Consider the following 20,945-nt stretch of genomic DNA (forward strand, 5'->3'; position numbering starts at 1 on the left):
TCAGGGGCTGTCTTATTTTCAGGGAAACACGGTATTAAGGCACCAAGAGATCAGGTTTTACGGACCGTGGGACCCAATCCAGGGGGAAAAAAAACCACACACACCCTTAACTTGATTGAATTAAGCAGCTATGGCAGACTGTTGGCTCCTTCAACTGTTTGAGACTGCTATCTTTTCCCTATCAGCCTGGCCGAAGCTCGGAGAAAACTTGCTGAGCCATCGAGATCTGACGATCCCCAGCGAGGCGACTCCGTGGCTGTTTCAGCAGCAACTCACGGAGAGTAAGCAGATTGCGGAAGTGTGTTCACGCATGTCCTGGCACATTCCTGTCACAGCATAATTTATGGGTGACCTGGTTACACTGCAGATGCCAGGGTCGTTTTTTTTTCTCCGAGCCGGCTCTGAATGACTTACTCAACCCAGATTGGTGAAGAAGATCTTGCAGGCCCCGGTTGGAGACCCAGCTTTGACATCGGAAATGTTACGGCTCAAAAGTGGGTGTGGGACAGGTGGGGGGGGGGGAAGAAACCAATTGGCTGGATCCACAAACACCAACTTACCTGCGCCAGTTTGCCCAGCAGAGATCCCGTTCAAAGACCGGCAGATCAGAATAGGCTGTGCATCCTGTGGCCACTCGATAAACATACGTCCTGGCCCGGGCCAAGAAACGGGCGTGGAAGTTGCTGGAAACCCTACAAGCGCTCAGAACGCTTTGGGGGAAAGAAAGGGGAAGAGGTAGCGATTGAATTTCTCCGCCGTCTTTCATTCAGTGTGGCTTTTATGCGAAGATCTCCCTTCATTTTATTTCCCCCAGCCTTAAGAGTAAGACAAGAGTTGCCTGGCACAAAGTAATCCAGTGAGTGTCCGGGACCAAGGGTAGACTCGAACCCAAGACTTCCCAAGTCCTTGTTCAACTGGCAAGCGTTTTCCTGAGGGAGTCAGTTGTCAGTCTGAACGTGTCCTCTGCAGGGGTGGGCCTCAAAAATGTTAGCAAGGGGTTCTCTGCCTGGTTGCTGGGTGGGCTAGCCATAGCCTAGTCGGCCTCCTGCACCACGGCGGGCGGACAGGGGTGCGTTTTTGCCCTCCCCAGGTTCTGGAGGTTTTATTCGAGCCTCTGGGAGGGTGAAAACGGCCTCCCCAGGCTCCGAAGGCCCTCTGGAGGCTGGAAATGGGCCCGTTTCCGGCCTTCCCAAACTTCCGGTAGGACCGTTTTTTGCTCTCCGTGAGCCTCCGCATGCGCCCTGCACTTATCTCGCATCCAAAACAGGCTGTGTAGGGACTCCTGGGAGGGGAGGGGTGGGGCAGGGTGGGCGGGGGCCAGCCAAGAGTGGGATTTGAGGGTTCTCCGAACTGCACAGAATCTTAGCTAGAGGTTCTCCCGAACCCCTGCGAACCCCCAGCAGCCCCACCCCTGCTCCTCTGGCTCTTGGCCTTCTTTAGTGCCTCTGAGCAATGGGGAGGGCAGCCTGACTATTTCCTTGCTGTTAGGCCCCCCTCTCCCGCAAAGGCTGGGGAGGGGGGCAGGACGTCACATCTTAACATTTCTCCTCTCGCAAAGGCTCACCACCGCTCTCCAGCAGACGGTGCCTCTGCTCCACCATTTGGGGGACCAGAAGTAGGAAAAACATGAGCCTCTCTATGGATGTGTTTATTTTAAAAATAATAATAAAAAAAGACCAGGCCGTGGGGGGGCGAGAGGATCCGGCTTATGTAACGTCTGAATGAGATGCAGCTTCCGCCTCGTCCCCAAATAGCACAGCCCGCCAGGAGAGCAGGTGGGCGCACCCCGAGACGGTGCCACCGATGCCATGACAACCACAGAGATCGCAGGGGAGGAAGATCTGGCGGTGCGATGCCAGCTCTGGTTTTACTTTCAGGGGCCACTGAAAACAAAACAAGGGAATTGACTTGCACTAAAACAAGTACCAGCGCTACCTTGTTTTTCACAGAATAGCAGACTTGGAAGGGACTTTGGAGGTCTTCTAGCTCAACTCACAGGAGAGCAGAGATTTGAAGTCAGGTCTCTGGTTCACTACCGGGCTACCAAAGCGATTAAAAATCCACCATGTCTGGAAACTTTTAAGAAACTCACCGGATGGGCTCGGAACCGAGATGCTTGTTGAGTACTCGAACAAGGAGGTCTTCCTCTGGACGTCAAGGTGGCCGCTGTCGCAGAAGGCATGCACCCCAGCGTCCGTGCGGCTGGAGATGACAAATTTGACTGGGTTCGGATGCTTTGAGCTTTTCTGCAGCTTTCTGCAAAGGAGGGGAGGGGGAAAAAAAACCAGACCATCATATATGGGGAAGTTTTAGAGGTTTACACATTTGTAGCTGAAAAAGCCGGAGGAGAAACACAGAAACGGCCACAAATTTTGCTTTATGGAGTTCTGGTTGTCTGGAAGTTTGTTTGTTTTTTAAACTGGCCTTAGGTGACCAGAGGGGACGTGGTGGCTCAGTGGGTGGCTATGATGCTGAGATTGTCGATTGAAAGGTTGGCGGTTCGAATCCCTGGTGCCGCGGAACGGGGTGAGCTCCCGTGACTTGTCCCAGCTTCTGCCAATTTAGCAGTTCGAAAGCCCGTAAAAAAAATGCAAGTAGGAAAATAGGGACCACCTTTGGTGGGAAGGGAACAGCGTTCCGTGCACCTTTGGCGTTGAGTCATGCCGGCCACATGACCACGGAGGCGTCTTCGGACAGCACTGGCTCTTCAGCTTAGAAACGGAGATGAGCACCGCCCCCTAGAGTCAGGAACGACTAGCAGATATGTGCGAGGGGAACCTTTACCTTTACTTAGGTGACCAGGTGGAAGGAGCTACTTGCAAATCCTCCTGCTTTAAGGACGTGGCATATTACGAGGGTCACCGAGGCAGAGGACAATTGGAAAAGCTCTCACGGCTGGGGAGAGGGAGGGGAAGGGGAGCAGGATCCAGTAGGATCTGGTTGCAAATAATCATCCCAAGGCCAGCCAATTTTTTTTTTTAAAAAACCTCTCCTGCATTTCCCTCTCCGCTTCCTTTTGTTTCTCCAAAGGAGCTGAGGGCTTTTGATTGCTTGGGAAGAAATTCTTGGCCCCGGCACAGACTTTTGGGGTCCAAGAAAAAAGATTTCTTTCCAGAGATCTCGTCAGGATAACTTTTTTTGTCCCAGAAAAAAAAAAAAGGGGGGGGGGGACACCAGAAAACTGGGGAGGGGGGGAATGAAAAGTCCTAGCCAGGAAAGTAGACCCCCCCTTCCCCTTCCCCCTCCCCCCCAAGCCGGCACATTAAAAATAAAAAAGTTGAAAAACAAAGCAGACCATTCAGTCCTGCTCGTTTTCTTTTGGGAGAGCTCCAGATTTGTGAAATCGCCCTCAAGGAGAGCAGCAGCAGGCCCAATTTTGGCCATTTTCCCCCTTAGGTAAAGGTAAAAAGGTTCCCCTCGCACAGATGTGCTAGTCGTTCCCGACTCTAGGGGGCGGTGCTCATCTCCCTTTCAAAGCCGAAGAGCCAGCGCTGTCCGAAGACGTCTCCGCGGTCATGCGGCCGGCATGACTCAACGCCAAAGGCGCACGAAACACTGTTCCCTTCCCACCAACGGTGGTCCCTATTTTTCTACTTGTCTTTTTTTTAACGTGCTTTCGAACTGCTAGGTTGGCAGAAGCCGGGACAAGTCACGGGAGCTCACCCCGTGACGCGGCGCTCGGGATTCGAACCGCCGAACTGCCGACCTTTCGATCGACAAGCTCAGCATCCTAGCCACCCACTGAGCCACCACGTCCCCTCTGATCACCTAAGGCCAGTTTTTTTTAAAAAAAACACAAACTTCCAGACCCACAGCATCGTACTCTTTCCTACCTGTTGCGGTTGAGCAGGTACAGAATTAACTTGGTTCAGCTGCCTTAGCACTTCTGGCTGTTTCTGTTATTCCAACAGAAGCTTTTAAACCCACTTTTTAAGCATAATATAGATAATTACGGTAATAATTATTACTCCCAGTACATTTATCTCCTTTTAGTCTCGAAGTTAAAGCAAGCGATAGTTCTGAAGGCAAGAAGCAAAATATACCCACTCGGGGTAGGTTAAAAGAAGATTTTTTAATTTTTTTTTGCTAAGAATGAGTGGCAGGGGCTTTTGTGTGAAATAATTGCCTTTTCAATAATGAAATGCCTAACAAGGTTAAAAAGCAAATGAAAATATTAAAGTGGCAGGTGCAGACACAAATCCGTATATGAATAACAGCTGTCACCGACATGCTAAATTCCAATTATTTCAATTCTTCCTGCTATCACTCAACCTGGCAAATTTCTCACTGCCTAAGAAGGGAGTTTTTTCCCCCCAGACTCTGTTCTGGGAAACCTGAGGTTTTGTGAAAGACTATGAGCGAAAAAACAAAAAAAAACTTTACTTGATCCCATCCGTTTTTTGATCCCAAGAGCATTGCCTCTCTTATCGGGTATTCTGAGAAACATTTTTTTAAAAAAAATCTAAAAAAGTTCCTTGGCCTAAAAAAGTTGGAAAAACCTCTTGTCCAGGCAAATTGGAAAGTTGGAAAACCTCGTCCATCAAATTACCTTGACTGTCAAAACTGTGGGGGGAATGTGATTGTTACTGTAAAGTTGCGAAGTCTTTTCCGATCCATCGTGACTCCGCGGTCAGGAAAATGCTGCCCAGGAACCAAAATGTTTTTTGAAGCCAATTTTTTTTTTTGAAACCAAATGCAAAAACAGACACCAGGATGAGTTTCGGGGTGAAATTCCATGTCTAAAAATGGTGTTGTTTCCACTTTTTAAAAATCAAGCCTTTTTGGTGCCTGGGAAAGAAAACGCATGACTCCGCGGTCAGGAAAATGCTGCCCAGGAACCAAAATGTTTTTTGAAGCCAATTTTTTTTTTTTGAAACCAAATTCAAAAACAGACACCAGGATGAGTTTCGGGGTGAAATTCCATGTCTAAAAATGGTGTTGTTTCCACTTTTTAAAAATCGAGCCTTTTTGGTGCCTGGGAAAGAAAACGCATGACTCCGCGGTCAGGAAAATGCTGCCCAGGAACCAAAATGTTTTTTGAAGCCAATTTTTTTTTTTGAAACCAAATGCAAAAACAGACACCAGGATGAGTTTCGGGGTGAAATTCCATGTCTAAAAATGGTGTTGCTTCTACTTTTTAAAAATCGAGCCTTTTTGGTGCCTGGGGAAGAAAACGCATGACTCCGCGGTCAGGAAAATGCTGCCCAGGAACCAAAATGTTTTTTGAAGCCAAATTTTTTTTTTGAAACCAAATGCAAAAACAGACACCAGGATGAGTTTCGGGGTGAAATTCCATGTCTAAAAATGGTGTTGTTTCCACTTTTTAAAAATCGAGCCTTTTTGGTGCCTGGGAAAGAAAACGCATGACTCCGCGGTCAGGAAAATGCTGCCCAGGAACCAAAATGTTTTTTGAAGCCAATTTTTTTTTTTTGAAACCAAATGCAAAAACAGACACCAGGATGAGTTTCGGGGTGAAATTCCATGTCTAAAAATGGTGTTGCTTCCACTTTTTAAAAATCGAGCCTTTTTGGTGCCTGGGGAAGAAAACGCATGACTCCGCGGTCAGGAAAATGCTGCCCAGGAACCAAAATGTTTTTTGAAGCCAAATTTTTTTTTTGAAACCAAATGCAAAAACAGACACCAGGATGAGTTTCGGGGTGAAATTCCATGTCTAAAAATGGTGTTGTTTCCACTTTTTAAAAATCGAGCCTTTTTGGTGCCTGGGGAAGAAAACGCATGACTCCGCGGTCAGGAAAATGCTGCCCAGGAACCAAAATGTTTTTTGAAGCCAATTTTTTTTTTTTAACCAAATTCAAAAACAGACACCAGGATGAGTTTCGGGGTGAAATTCCATGTCTAAAAATGGTGTTGTTTCCACTTTTTAAAAATCGAGCCTTTTTGGTGCCTGGGGAAGAAAACGCATGACTCCGCGGTCAGGAAAATGCTGCCCCGGAACCAAAATGTTTTTTGAAGCCAATTTTTTTTTTTTAAACCAAATGCAAAAACAGACACCAGGATGAGTTTCGGGGTGAAATTCCATGTCTAAAAATGGTGTTGTTTCCACTTTTTAAAAATCAAGCCTTTTTGGTGCCTGGGGAAGAAAACGCATGACTCCGCGGTCAGGAAAATGCTGCCCAGGAACCAAAATGTTTTTTGAAGCCAAATTTTTTTTTTGAAACCAAATGCAAAAACAGACACCAGGATGAGTTTCGGGGGGAAATTCCATGTCTAAAAATGGTGTTGTTTCCACTTTTTAAAAATCAAGCCTTTTTGGTGCCTGGGGAAGAAAACGCATGACTCCGCGGTCAGGAAAATGCTGCCCAGGAACCAAAATGTTTTTTGAAGCCAATTTTTTTTTTTTGAAACCAAATGCAAAAACAGACACCAGGATGAGTTTCGGGGTGAAATTCCATGTCTAAAAATGGTGTTGTTTCCACTTTTTAAAAATCGAGCCTTTTTGGTGCCTGGGGAAGAAAACGCATGACTCCGCGGTCAGGAAAATGCTGCCCAGGAACCAAAACGTTTTTTGAAGCCAATTTTTTTTTTTTAAACCAAATTCAAAAACAGACACCAGGATGAGTTTCGGGGTGAAATTCCATGTCTAAAAATGGTGTTGTTTCCACTTTTTAAAAATCGAGCCTTTTTGGTGCCTGGGGAAGAAAACGCATGACTCCGCGGTCAGGAAAATGCTGCCCCGGAACCAAAATGTTTTTTGAAGCCAATTTTTTTTTTTTAAACCAAATGCAAAAACAGACACCAGGATGAGTTTCGGGGTGAAATTCCATGTCTAAAAATGGTGTTGTTTCCACTTTTTAAAAATCAAGCCTTTTTGGTGCCTGGGGAAGAAAACGCATGACTCCGCGGTCAGGAAAATGCTGCCCAGGAACCAAAATGTTTTTTGAAGCCAAATTTTTTTTTTGAAACCAAATGCAAAAACAGACACCAGGATGAGTTTCGGGGGGAAATTCCATGTCTAAAAATGGTGTTGTTTCCACTTTTTAAAAATCAAGCCTTTTTGGTGCCTGGGGAAGAAAACGCATGACTCCGCGGTCAGGAAAATGCTGCCCAGGAACCAAAATGTTTTTTGAAGCCAATTTTTTTTTTTTGAAACCAAATGCAAAAACAGACACCAGGATGAGTTTCGGGGTGAAATTCCATGTCTAAAAATGGTGTTGTTTCCACTTTTTAAAAATCGAGCCTTTTTGGTGCCTGGGGAAGAAAACGCATGACTCCGCGGTCAGGAAAATGCTGCCCAGGAACCAAAACGTTTTTTGAAGCCAATTTTTTTTTTTTAAACCAAATTCAAAAACAGACACCAGGATGAGTTTCGGGGTGAAATTCCATGTCTAAAAATGGTGTTGTTTCCACTTTTTAAAAATCGAGCCTTTTTGGTGCCTGGGGAAGAAAACGCATGACTCCGCGGTCAGGAAAATGCTGCCCAGGAACCAAAATGTTTTTTGAAGCCAATTTTTTTTTTTAAACCAAATGCAAAAACAGACACCAGGATGAGTTTCGGGGTGAAATTCCATGTCTAAAAATGGTGTTGTTTCCACTTTTTAAAAATCGAGCCTTTTTGGTGCCTGGGGAAGAAAACGCATGACTCCGCGGTCAGGAAAATGCTGCCCCGGAACCAAAATGTTTTTTGAAGCCAAATTTTTTTTTTTAAACCAAATGCAAAAACAGACACCAGGATGAGTTTCGGGGTGAAATTCCATGTCTAAAAATGGTGTTGTTTCCACTTTTTAAAAATCAAGCCTTTTTGGTGCCTGGGGAAGAAAACGCATGACTCCGCGGTCAGGAAAATGCTGCCCAGGAACCAAAATGTTTTTTGAAGCCAATTTTTTTTTTTGAAACCAAATGCAAAAACAGACACCAGGATGAGTTTCGGGGTGAAATTCCATGTCTAAAAATGGTGTTGTTTCCACTTTTTAAAAATCAAGCCTTTTTGGTGCCTGGGGAAGAAAACGCATGACTCCGCGGTCAGGAAAATGCTGCCCAGGAACCAAAATGTTTTTTGAAGCTAATTTTTTTTTTGAAACCAAATGCAAAAACAGACACCAGGATGAGTTTCGCGGGGAAATTCCATGTCTAAAAATGGTGTTGTTTCCACTTTTTAAAAATCAAGCCTTTTTGGTGCCTGGGGAAGAAAATGCATGACTCCACGGTCAGGAAAATGCTGCCCAGGAACCAAAATGTTTTTTGAAGCCAATTTTTTTTTTGAAACCAAATGCAAAAACAGACACCAGGATGAGTTTCGGGGTGAAATTCCATGTCTAAAAATGGTGTTGCTTCTACTTTTTAAAAATCGAGCCTTTTTGGTGCCTGGGGAAGAAAACGCATGACTCCGCGGTCAGGAAAATGCTGCCCAGGAACCAAAATGTTTTTTGAAGCCAAATTTTTTTTTTGAAACCAAATGCAAAAACAGACACCAGGATGAGTTTCGGGGTGAAATTCCATGTCTAAAAATGGTGTTGTTTCCACTTTTTAAAAATCGAGCCTTTTTGGTGCCTGGGAAAGAAAACGCATGACTCCGCGGTCAGGAAAATGCTGCCCAGGAACCAAAATGTTTTTTGAAGCCAATTTTTTTTTTTGAAACCAAATGCAAAAACAGACACCAGGATGAGTTTCGGGGTGAAATTCCATGTCTAAAAATGGTGTTGCTTCTACTTTTTAAAAATCGAGCCTTTTTGGTGCCTGGGGAAGAAAACGCATGACTCCGCGGTCAGGAAAATGCTGCCCAGGAACCAAAATGTTTTTTGAAGCCAATTTTTTTTTTTGAAACCAAATGCAAAAACAGACACCAGGATGAGTTTCGGGGTGAAATTCCATGTCTAAAAATGGTGTTGTTTCCACTTTTTAAAAATCAAGCCTTTTTGGTGCCTGGGGAAGAAAACGCATGACTCCGCGGTCAGGAAAATGCTGCCCAGGAACCAAAATGTTTTTTGAAGCCAATTTTTTTTTTTTGAAACCAAATGCAAAAACAGACACCAGGATGAGTTTCGGGGTGAAATTCCATGTCTAAAAATGGTGTTGCTTCCACTTTTTAAAAATCGAGCCTTTTTGGTGCCTGGGGAAGAAAACGCATGACTCCGCGGTCAGGAAAATGCTGCCCAGGAACCAAAATGTTTTTTGAAGCCAAATTTTTTTTTTGAAACCAAATGCAAAAACAGACACCAGGATGAGTTTCGGGGTGAAATTCCATGTCTAAAAATGGTGTTGTTTCCACTTTTTAAAAATCGAGCCTTTTTGGTGCCTGGGGAAGAAAACGCATGACTCCGCGGTCAGGAAAATGCTGCCCAGGAACCAAAATGTTTTTTGAAGCCAATTTTTTTTTTTTAACCAAATTCAAAAACAGACACCAGGATGAGTTTCGGGGTGAAATTCCATGTCTAAAAATGGTGTTGTTTCCACTTTTTAAAAATCGAGCCTTTTTGGTGCCTGGGGAAGAAAACGCATGACTCCGCGGTCAGGAAAATGCTGCCCCGGAACCAAAATGTTTTTTGAAGCCAATTTTTTTTTTTTAAACCAAATGCAAAAACAGACACCAGGATGAGTTTCGGGGTGAAATTCCATGTCTAAAAATGGTGTTGTTTCCACTTTTTAAAAATCAAGCCTTTTTGGTGCCTGGGGAAGAAAACGCATGACTCCGCGGTCAGGAAAATGCTGCCCAGGAACCAAAATGTTTTTTGAAGCCAAATTTTTTTTTTGAAACCAAATGCAAAAACAGACACCAGGATGAGTTTCGGGGGGAAATTCCATGTCTAAAAATGGTGTTGTTTCCACTTTTTAAAAATCAAGCCTTTTTGGTGCCTGGGGAAGAAAACGCATGACTCCGCGGTCAGGAAAATGCTGCCCAGGAACCAAAATGTTTTTTGAAGCCAATTTTTTTTTTTTGAAACCAAATGCAAAAACAGACACCAGGATGAGTTTCGGGGTGAAATTCCATGTCTAAAAATGGTGTTGTTTCCACTTTTTAAAAATCGAGCCTTTTTGGTGCCTGGGGAAGAAAACGCATGACTCCGCGGTCAGGAAAATGCTGCCCAGGAACCAAAACGTTTTTTGAAGCCAATTTTTTTTTTTTAAACCAAATTCAAAAACAGACACCAGGATGAGTTTCGGGGTGAAATTCCATGTCTAAAAATGGTGTTGTTTCCACTTTTTAAAAATCGAGCCTTTTTGGTGCCTGGGGAAGAAAACGCATGACTCCGCGGTCAGGAAAATGCTGCCCCGGAACCAAAATGTTTTTTGAAGCCAATTTTTTTTTTTTAAACCAAATGCAAAAACAGACACCAGGATGAGTTTCGGGGTGAAATTCCATGTCTAAAAATGGTGTTGTTTCCACTTTTTAAAAATCAAGCCTTTTTGGTGCCTGGGGAAGAAAACGCATGACTCCGCGGTCAGGAAAATGCTGCCCAGGAACCAAAATGTTTTTTGAAGCCAAATTTTTTTTTTGAAACCAAATGCAAAAACAGACACCAGGATGAGTTTCGGGGGGAAATTCCATGTCTAAAAATGGTGTTGTTTCCACTTTTTAAAAATCAAGCCTTTTTGGTGCCTGGGGAAGAAAACGCATGACTCCGCGGTCAGGAAAATGCTGCCCAGGAACCAAAATGTTTTTTGAAGCCAATTTTTTTTTTTTGAAACCAAATGCAAAAACAGACACCAGGATGAGTTTCGGGGTGAAATTCCATGTCTAAAAATGGTGTTGTTTCCACTTTTTAAAAATCGAGCCTTTTTGGTGCCTGGGGAAGAAAACGCATGACTCCGCGGTCAGGAAAATGCTGCCCAGGAACCAAAACGTTTTTTGAAGCCAATTTTTTTTTTTTAAACCAAATTCAAAAACAGACACCAGGATGAGTTTCGGGGTGAAATTCCATGTCTAAAAATGGTGTTGTTTCCACTTTTTAAAAATCGAGCCTTTTTGGTGCCTGGGGAAGAAAACGCATGACTCCGCGGTCAGGAAAATGCTGCCCAGGAACCAAAATGTTTTTTGAAGCCAATTTTTTTTTTTAAACCAAATGCAAAAACAGACACCAGGATGAGTTTCGGGGTGAAATTCCATGTCTAAAAATGGTGTTGTTTCCACTTTTTAAAAATCGAGCCTTTTTGGTGCCTGGGGAAGAAAACGCATGACTCCGCGGTCAGGAAAATGCTGCCCCGGAACCAAAATGTTTTTTGAAGCCAAATTTTTTTTTTTAAACCAAATGCAAAAACAGACACCAGGATGAGTTTCGGGGTGAAATTCCATGTCTAAAAATGGTGTTGTTTCCACTTTTTAAAAATCAAGCCTTTTTGGTGCCTGGGGAAGAAAACGCATGACTCCGCGGTCAGGAAAATGCTGCCCAGGAACCAAAATGTTTTTTGAAGCCAATTTTTTTTTTTGAAACCAAATGCAAAAACAGACACCAGGATGAGTTTCGGGGTGAAATTCCATGTCTAAAAATGGTGTTGTTTCCACTTTTTAAAAATCAAGCCTTTTTGGTGCCTGGGGAAGAAAACGCATGACTCCGCGGTCAGGAAAATGCTGCCCAGGAACCAAAATGTTTTTTGAAGCTAATTTTTTTTTTGAAACCAAATGCAAAAACAGACACCAGGATGAGTTTCGCGGGGAAATTCCATGTCTAAAAATGGTGTTGTTTCCACTTTTTAAAAATCAAGCCTTTTTGGTGCCTGGGGAAGAAAATGCATGACTCCACGGTCAGGAAAATGCTGCCCAGGAACCAAAATGTTTTTTGAAGCCAATTTTTTTTTTGAAACCAAATGCAAAAACAGACACCAGGATGAGTTTCGGGGTGAAATTCCATGTCTAAAAATGGTGTTGCTTCTACTTTTTAAAAATCGAGCCTTTTTGGTGCCTGGGGAAGAAAACGCATGACTCCGCGGTCAGGAAAATGCTGCCCAGGAACCAAAATGTTTTTTGAAGCCAAATTTTTTTTTTGAAACCAAATGCAAAAACAGACACCAGGATGAGTTTCGGGGTGAAATTCCATGTCTAAAAATGGTGTTGTTTCCACTTTTTAAAAATCGAGCCTTTTTGGTGCCTGGGGAAGAAAACGCATGACTCCGCGGTCAGGAAAATGCTGCCCAGGAACCAAAATGTTTTTTGAAGCCAATTTTTTTTTTTTAAACCAAATTCAAAAACAGACACCAGGATGAGTTTTGGGGTGAAATTCCATGTCTAAAAATGGTGTTGTTTCCACTTTTTAAAAATCGAGCCTTTTTGGTGCCTGGGGAAGAAAACGCATGACTCCGCGGTCAGGAAAATGCTGCCCAGGAACCAAAATGTTTTTTGAAGCCAAATTTTTTTTTTGAAACCAAATGCAAAAACAGACACCAGGATGAGTTTCGGGGGGAAATTCCATGTCTAAAAATGGTGTTGTTTCCACTTTTTAAAAATCGAGCCTTTTTGGTGCCTGGGGAAGAAAACGCATGACTCCGCGGTCAGGAAAATGCTGCCCCGGAACCAAAATGTTTTTTGAAGCCAAATTTTTTTTTTTAAACCAAATGCAAAAACAGACACCAGGATGAGTTTCGGGGTGAAATTCCATGTCTAAAAATGGTGTTGTTTCCACTTTTTAAAAATCAAGCCTTTTTGGTGCCTGGGGAAGAAAACGCATGACTCCGCGGTCAGGAAAATGCTGCCCAGGAACCAAAATGTTTTTTGAAGCCAATTTTTTTTTTTGAAACCAAATGCAAAAACAGACACCAGGATGAGTTTCGGGGTGAAATTCCATGTCTAAAAATGGTGTTGTTTCCACTTTTTAAAAATCAAGCCTTTTTGGTGCCTGGGGAAGAAAACGCATGACTCCGCGGTCAGGAAAATGCTGCCCAGGAACCAAAATGTTTTTTGAAGCTAATTTTTTTTTTGAAACCAAATGCAAAAACAGACACCAGGATGAGTTTCGCGGGGAAATTCCATGTCTAAAAATGGTGTTGTTTCCACTTTTTAAAAATCAAGCCTTTTTGGTGCCTGGGGAAGAAAACGCATGACTCCACGGTCAGGAAAATGCTGCCCCGGAACCAAAATGTTTTTTGAAGCCAAATTTTTTTTTTTAAACCAAATGCAAAAACAGACACCAGGATGAGTTTCGGGGTGAAATTCCATGTCTAAAAATGGTGTTGTTTCCACTTTTTAAAAATCAAGCCTTTTTGGTGCCTGGGGAAGAAAACGCATGACTCCGCGGTCAGGAAAATGCTGCCCAGGAACCAAAATGTTTTTTGAAGCCAATTTTTTTTTTTGAAACCAAATGCAAAAACAGACACCAGGATGAGTTTCGGGGTGAAATTCCATGTCTAAAAATGGTGTTGTTTCCACTTTTTAAAAATCAAGCCTTTTTGGTGCCTGGGGAAGAAAACGCATGACTCCGCGGTCAGGAAAATGCTGCCCAGGAACCAAAATGTTTTTTGAAGCTAATTTTTTTTTTGAAACCAAATGCAAAAACAGACACCAGGATGAGTTTCGCGGGGAAATTCCATGTCTAAAAATGGTGTTGTTTCCACTTTTTAAAAATCAAGCCTTTTTGGTGCCTGGGGAAGAAAATGCATGACTCCACGGTCAGGAAAATGCTGCCCAGGAACCAAAATGTTTTTTGAAGCCAAATTTTTTTTTTGAAACCAAATGCAAAAACAGACACCAGGATGAGTTTCGGGGGGAAATTCCATGTCTAAAAATGGTGTTGTTTCCACTTTTTAAAAATCGAGCCTTTTTGGTGCCTGGGGAAGAAAACGCATGACTCCGCGGTCAGGAAAATGCTGCCCAGGAACCAAAACGTTTTTTGAAGCCAATTTTTTTTTTTTAAACCAAATTCAAAAACAGACACCAGGATGAGTTTCGGGGTGAAATTCCATGTCTAAAAATGGTGTTGTTTCCACTTTTTAAAAATCGAGCCTTTTTGGTGCCTGGGGAAGAAAACGCATGACTCCGCAGTCAGGAAAATGCTGCCCCGGAACCAAAATGTTTTTTGAAGCCAATTTTTTTTTTGAAACCAAATGCAAAAACAGACACCAGGATGAGTTTCGGGGTGAAATTCCATGTCTAAAAATGGTGTTGCTTCTACTTTTTAAAAATCGAGCCTTTTTGGTGCCTGGGGAAGAAAACGCATGACTCCGCGGTCAGGAAAATGCTGCCCAGGAACCAAAATGTTTTTTGAAGCCAAATTTTTTTTTTGAAACCAAATGCAAAAACAGACACCAGGATGAGTTTCGGGGTGAAATTCCATGTCTAAAAATGGTGTTGTTTCCACTTTTTAAAAATCGAGCCTTTTTGGTGCCTGGGAAAGAAAACGCATGACTCCGCGGTCAGGAAAATGCTGCCCAGGAACCAAAATGTTTTTTGAAGCCAATTTTTTTTTTTGAAACCAAATGCAAAAACAGACACCAGGATGAGTTTCGGGGTGAAATTCCATGTCTAAAAATGGTGTTGCTTCTACTTTTTAAAAATCGAGCCTTTTTGGTGCCTGGGGAAGAAAACGCATGACTCCGCGGTCAGGAAAATGCTGCCCAGGAACCAAAATGTTTTTTGAAGCCAATTTTTTTTTTTGAAACCAAATGCAAAAACAGACACCAGGATGAGTTTCGGGGTGAAATTCCATGTCTAAAAATGGTGTTGTTTCCACTTTTTAAAAATCAAGCCTTTTTGGTGCCTGGGGAAGAAAACGCATGACTCCGCGGTCAGGAAAATGCTGCCCAGGAACCAAAATGTTTTTTGAAGCCAATTTTTTTTTTTTGAAACCAAATGCAAAAACAGACACCAGGATGAGTTTCGGGGTGAAATTCCATGTCTAAAAATGGGGTTGCTTCCACTTTTTAAAAATCGAGCCTTTTTGGTGCCTGGGGAAGAAAACGCATGACTCCGCGGTCAGGAAAATGCTGCCCAGGAACCAAAATGTTTTTTGAAGCCAAATTTTTTTTTTGAAACCAAATGCAAAAACAGACACCAGGATGAGTTTCGGGGTGAAATTCCATGTCTAAAAATGGTGTTGTTTCCACTTTTTAAAAATCGAGCCTTTTTGGTGCCTGGGGAAGAAAACGCATGACTCCGCGGTCAGGAAAATGCTGCCCAGGAACCAAAATGTTTTTTGAAGCCAATTTTTTTTTTTTAACCAAATTCAAAAACAGACACCAGGATGAGTTTCGGGGTGAAATTCCATGTCTAAAAATGGTGTTGTTTCCACTTTTTAAAAATCGAGCCTTTTTGGTGCCTGGGGAAGAAAACGCATGACTCCGCGGTCAGGAAAATGCTGCCCCGGAACCAAAATGTTTTTTGAAGCCAATTTTTTTTTTTTAAACCAAATGCAAAAACAGACACCAGGATGAGTTTCGGGGTGAAATTCCATGTCTAAAAATGGTGTTGTTTCCACTTTTTAAAAATCAAGCCTTTTTGGTGCCTGGGGAAGAAAACGCATGACTCCGCGGTCAGGAAAATGCTGCCCAGGAACCAAAATGTTTTTTGAAGCCAAATTTTTTTTTTGAAACCAAATGCAAAAACAGACACCAGGATGAGTTTCGGGGGGAAATTCCATGTCTAAAAATGGTGTTGTTTCCACTTTTTAAAAATCAAGCCTTTTTGGTGCCTGGGGAAGAAAACGCATGACTCCGCGGTCAGGAAAATGCTGCCCAGGAACCAAAATGTTTTTTGAAGCCAATTTTTTTTTTTTGAAACCAAATGCAAAAACAGACACCAGGATGAGTTTCGGGGTGAAATTCCATGTCTAAAAATGGTGTTGTTTCCACTTTTTAAAAATCGAGCCTTTTTGGTGCCTGGGGAAGAAAACGCATGACTCCGCGGTCAGGAAAATGCTGCCCAGGAACCAAAACGTTTTTTGAAGCCAATTTTTTTTTTTTAAACCAAATTCAAAAACAGACACCAGGATGAGTTTCGGGGTGAAATTCCATGTCTAAAAATGGTGTTGTTTCCACTTTTTAAAAATCGAGCCTTTTTGGTGCCTGGGGAAGAAAACGCATGACTCCGCGGTCAGGAAAATGCTGCCCCGGAACCAAAATGTTTTTTGAAGCCAATTTTTTTTTTTTAAACCAAATGCAAAAACAGACACCAGGATGAGTTTCGGGGTGAAATTCCATGTCTAAAAATGGTGTTGTTTCCACTTTTTAAAAATCAAGCCTTTTTGGTGCCTGGGGAAGAAAACGCATGACTCCGCGGTCAGGAAAATGCTGCCCAGGAACCAAAATGTTTTTTGAAGCCAAATTTTTTTTTTGAAACCAAATGCAAAAACAGACACCAGGATGAGTTTCGGGGGGAAATTCCATGTCTAAAAATGGTGTTGTTTCCACTTTTTAAAAATCAAGCCTTTTTGGTGCCTGGGGAAGAAAACGCATGACTCCGCGGTCAGGAAAATGCTGCCCAGGAACCAAAATGTTTTTTGAAGCCAATTTTTTTTTTTTGAAACCAAATGCAAAAACAGACACCAGGATGAGTTTCGGGGTGAAATTCCATGTCTAAAAATGGTGTTGTTTCCACTTTTTAAAAATCGAGCCTTTTTGGTGCCTGGGGAAGAAAACGCATGACTCCGCGGTCAGGAAAATGCTGCCCAGGAACCAAAACGTTTTTTGAAGCCAATTTTTTTTTTTTAAACCAAATTCAAAAACAGACACCAGGATGAGTTTCGGGGTGAAATTCCATGTCTAAAAATGGTGTTGTTTCCACTTTTTAAAAATCGAGCCTTTTTGGTGCCTGGGGAAGAAAACGCATGACTCCGCGGTCAGGAAAATGCTGCCCAGGAACCAAAATGTTTTTTGAAGCCAATTTTTTTTTTTAAACCAAATGCAAAAACAGACACCAGGATGAGTTTCGGGGTGAAATTCCATGTCTAAAAATGGTGTTGTTTCCACTTTTTAAAAATCGAGCCTTTTTGGTGCCTGGGGAAGAAAACGCATGACTCCGCGGTCAGGAAAATGCTGCCCCGGAACCAAAATGTTTTTTGAAGCCAAATTTTTTTTTTTAAACCAAATGCAAAAACAGACACCAGGATGAGTTTCGGGGTGAAATTCCATGTCTAAAAATGGTGTTGTTTCCACTTTTTAAAAATCAAGCCTTTTTGGTGCCTGGGGAAGAAAACGCATGACTCCGCGGTCAGGAAAATGCTGCCCAGGAACCAAAATGTTTTTTGAAGCCAATTTTTTTTTTTGAAACCAAATGCAAAAACAGACACCAGGATGAGTTTCGGGGTGAAATTCCATGTCTAAAAATGGTGTTGTTTCCACTTTTTAAAAATCAAGCCTTTTTGGTGCCTGGGGAAGAAAACGCATGACTCCGCGGTCAGGAAAATGCTGCCCAGGAACCAAAATGTTTTTTGAAGCTAATTTTTTTTTTGAAACCAAATGCAAAAACAGACACCAGGATGAGTTTCGCGGGGAAATTCCATGTCTAAAAATGGTGTTGTTTCCACTTTTTAAAAATCAAGCCTTTTTGGTGCCTGGGGAAGAAAATGCATGACTCCACGGTCAGGAAAATGCTGCCCAGGAACCAAAATGTTTTTTGAAGCCAATTTTTTTTTTGAAACCAAATGCAAAAACAGACACCAGGATGAGTTTCGGGGTGAAATTCCATGTCTAAAAATGGTGTTGCTTCTACTTTTTAAAAATCGAGCCTTTTTGGTGCCTGGGGAAGAAAACGCATGACTCCGCGGTCAGGAAAATGCTGCCCAGGAACCAAAATGTTTTTTGAAGCCAAATTTTTTTTTTGAAACCAAATGCAAAAACAGACACCAGGATGAGTTTCGGGGTGAAATTCCATGTCTAAAAATGGTGTTGTTTCCACTTTTTAAAAATCGAGCCTTTTTGGTGCCTGGGGAAGAAAACGCATGACTCCGCGGTCAGGAAAATGCTGCCCAGGAACCAAAATGTTTTTTGAAGCCAATTTTTTTTTTTTAAACCAAATTCAAAAACAGACACCAGGATGAGTTTTGGGGTGAAATTCCATGTCTAAAAATGGTGTTGTTTCCACTTTTTAAAAATCGAGCCTTTTTGGTGCCTGGGGAAGAAAACGCATGACTCCGCGGTCAGGAAAATGCTGCCCAGGAACCAAAATGTTTTTTGAAGCCAAATTTTTTTTTTGAAACCAAATGCAAAAACAGACACCAGGATGAGTTTCGGGGGGAAATTCCATGTCTAAAAATGGTGTTGTTTCCACTTTTTAAAAATCGAGCCTTTTTGGTGCCTGGGGAAGAAAACGCATGACTCCGCGGTCAGGAAAATGCTGCCCCGGAACCAAAATGTTTTTTGAAGCCAAATTTTTTTTTTTAAACCAAATGCAAAAACAGACACCAGGATGAGTTTCGGGGTGAAATTCCATGTCTAAAAATGGTGTTGTTTCCACTTTTTAAAAATCAAGCCTTTTTGGTGCCTGGGGAAGAAAACGCATGACTCCGCGGTCAGGAAAATGCTGCCCAGGAACCAAAATGTTTTTTGAAGCCATTTTTTTTTTTTGAAACCAAATGCAAAAACAGACACCAGGATGAGTTTCGGGGTGAAATTCCATGTCTAAAAATGGTGTTGTTTCCACTTTTTAAAAATCAAGCCTTTTTGGTGCCTGGGGAAGAAAACGCATGACTCCGCGGTCAGGAAAATGCTGCCCAGGAACCAAAATGTTTTTTGAAGCTAATTTTTTTTTTGAAACCAAATGCAAAAACAGACACCAGGATGAGTTTCGCGGGGAAATTCCATGTCTAAAAATGGTGTTGTTTCCACTTTTTAAAAATCAAGCCTTTTTGGTGCCTGGGGAAGAAAACGCATGACTCCACGGTCAGGAAAATGCTGCCCCGGAACCAAAATGTTTTTTGAAGCCAAATTTTTTTTTTTAAACCAAATGCAAAAACAGACACCAGGATGAGTTTCGGGGTGAAATTCCATGTCTAAAAATGGTGTTGTTTCCACTTTTTAAAAATCAAGCCTTTTTGGTGCCTGGGGAAGAAAACGCATGACTCCGCGGTCAGGAAAATGCTGCCCAGGAACCAAAATGTTTTTTGAAGCCAATTTTTTTTTTTGAAACCAAATGCAAAAACAGACACCAGGATGAGTTTCGGGGTGAAATTCCATGTCTAAAAATGGTGTTGTTTCCACTTTTTAAAAATCAAGCCTTTTTGGTGCCTGGGGAAGAAAACGCATGACTCCGCGGTCAGGAAAATGCTGCCCAGGAACCAAAATGTTTTTTGAAGCTAATTTTTTTTTTGAAACCAAATGCAAAAACAGACACCAGGATGAGTTTCGCGGGGAAATTCCATGTCTAAAAATGGTGTTGTTTCCACTTTTTAAAAATCAAGCCTTTTTGGTGCCTGGGGAAGAAAATGCATGACTCCACGGTCAGGAAAATGCTGCCCAGGAACCAAAATGTTTTTTGAAGCCAAATTTTTTTTTTGAAACCAAATGCAAAAACAGACACCAGGATGAGTTTCGGGGGGAAATTCCATGTCTAAAAATGGTGTTGTTTCCACTTTTTAAAAATCGAGCCTTTTTGGTGCCTGGGGAAGAAAACGCATGACTCCGCGGTCAGGAAAATGCTGCCCAGGAACCAAAACGTTTTTTGAAGCCAATTTTTTTTTTTTAAACCAAATTCAAAAACAGACACCAGGATGAGTTTCGGGGTGAAATTCCATGTCTAAAAATGGTGTTGTTTCCACTTTTTAAAAATCGAGCCTTTTTGGTGCCTGGGGAAGAAAACGCATGACTCCGCAGTCAGGAAAATGCTGCCCCGGAACCAAAATGTTTTTTGAAGCCAATTTTTTTTTTGAAACCAAATGCAAAAACAGACACCAGGATGAGTTTCGGGGTGAAATTCCATGTCTAAAAATGGTGTTGCTTCTACTTTTTAAAAATCGAGCCTTTTTGGTGCCTGGGGAAGAAAACGCATGACTCCGCGGTCAGGAAAATGCTGCCCAGGAACCAAAATGTTTTTTGAAGCCAAATTTTTTTTTTGAAACCAAATGCAAAAACAGACACCAGGATGAGTTTCGGGGTGAAATTCCATGTCTAAAAATGGTGTTGTTTCCACTTTTTAAAAATCAAGCCTTTTTGGTGCCTGGGGAAGAAAACGCATGACTCCGCGGTCAGGAAAATGCTGCCCAGGAACCAAAATGTTTTTTGAAGCCAATTTTTTTTTTTTAAACCAAATTCAAAAACAGACACCAGGATGAGTTTTGGGGTGAAATTCCATGTCTAAAAATGGTGTTGTTTCCACTTTTTAAAAATCGAGCCTTTTTGGTGCCTGGGGAAGAAAACGCATGACTCCGCGGTCAGGAAAATGCTGCCCAGGAACCAAAATGTTTTTTGAAGCCAAATTTTTTTTTTGAAACCAAATGCAAAAACAGACACCAGGATGAGTTTCGGGGGGAAATTCCATGTCTAAAAATGGTGTTGTTTCCACTTTTTAAAAATCGAGCCTTTTTGGTGCCTGGGGAAGAAAACGCATGACTCCGCGGTCAGGAAAATGCTGCCCCGGAACCAAAATGTTTTTTGAAGCCAAATTTTTTTTTTTAAACCAAATGCAAAAACAGACACCAGGATGAGTTTCGGGGTGAAATTCCATGTCTAAAAATGGTGTTGTTTCCACTTTTTAAAAATCAAGCCTTTTTGGTGCCTGGGGAAGAAAACGCATGACTCCGCGGTCAGGAAAATGCTGCCCAGGAACCAAAATGTTTTTTGAAGCCAATTTTTTTTTTTGAAACCAAATGCAAAAACAGACACCAGGATGAGTTTCGGGGTGAAATTCCATGTCTAAAAATGGTGTTGTTTCCACTTTTTAAAAATCAAGCCTTTTTGGTGCCTGGGGAAGAAAACGCATGACTCCGCGGTCAGGAAAATGCTGCCCAGGAACCAAAATGTTTTTTGAAGCTAATTTTTTTTTTGAAACCAAATGCAAAAACAGACACCAGGATGAGTTTCGCGGGGAAATTCCATGTCTTAAAATGGTGTTGTTTCCACTTTTTAAAAAT

The 20,945-nt window shown here is 42.2% G+C and overlaps 1 protein-coding gene across 1 annotated transcript in view; it reads right to left on the minus strand.

Annotated features, from left to right (window-relative positions):
* Positions 1-20,945, minus strand: part of PUSL1 (pseudouridine synthase like 1) — a 59,048-nt gene that overhangs the window by 5,575 nt on the left and 32,528 nt on the right. Inside the window, 4 exon segments of the mRNA XM_070956285.1 lie at positions 561-710; positions 2,093-2,147; positions 2,150-2,225; positions 2,227-2,276. Coding sequence (XP_070812386.1) covers positions 561-710; positions 2,093-2,147; positions 2,150-2,225; positions 2,227-2,276 — 331 coding nt within the window.

This window comes from Pituophis catenifer, unplaced genomic scaffold (genome assembly GCF_029215685.1).
Source record: "Pituophis catenifer annectens isolate HBS135680 unplaced genomic scaffold, rPitCat1.0.hap2 SCAF_18, whole genome shotgun sequence".
NCBI classification, from domain to species: domain Eukaryota; kingdom Metazoa; phylum Chordata; class Lepidosauria; order Squamata; family Colubridae; genus Pituophis; species Pituophis catenifer.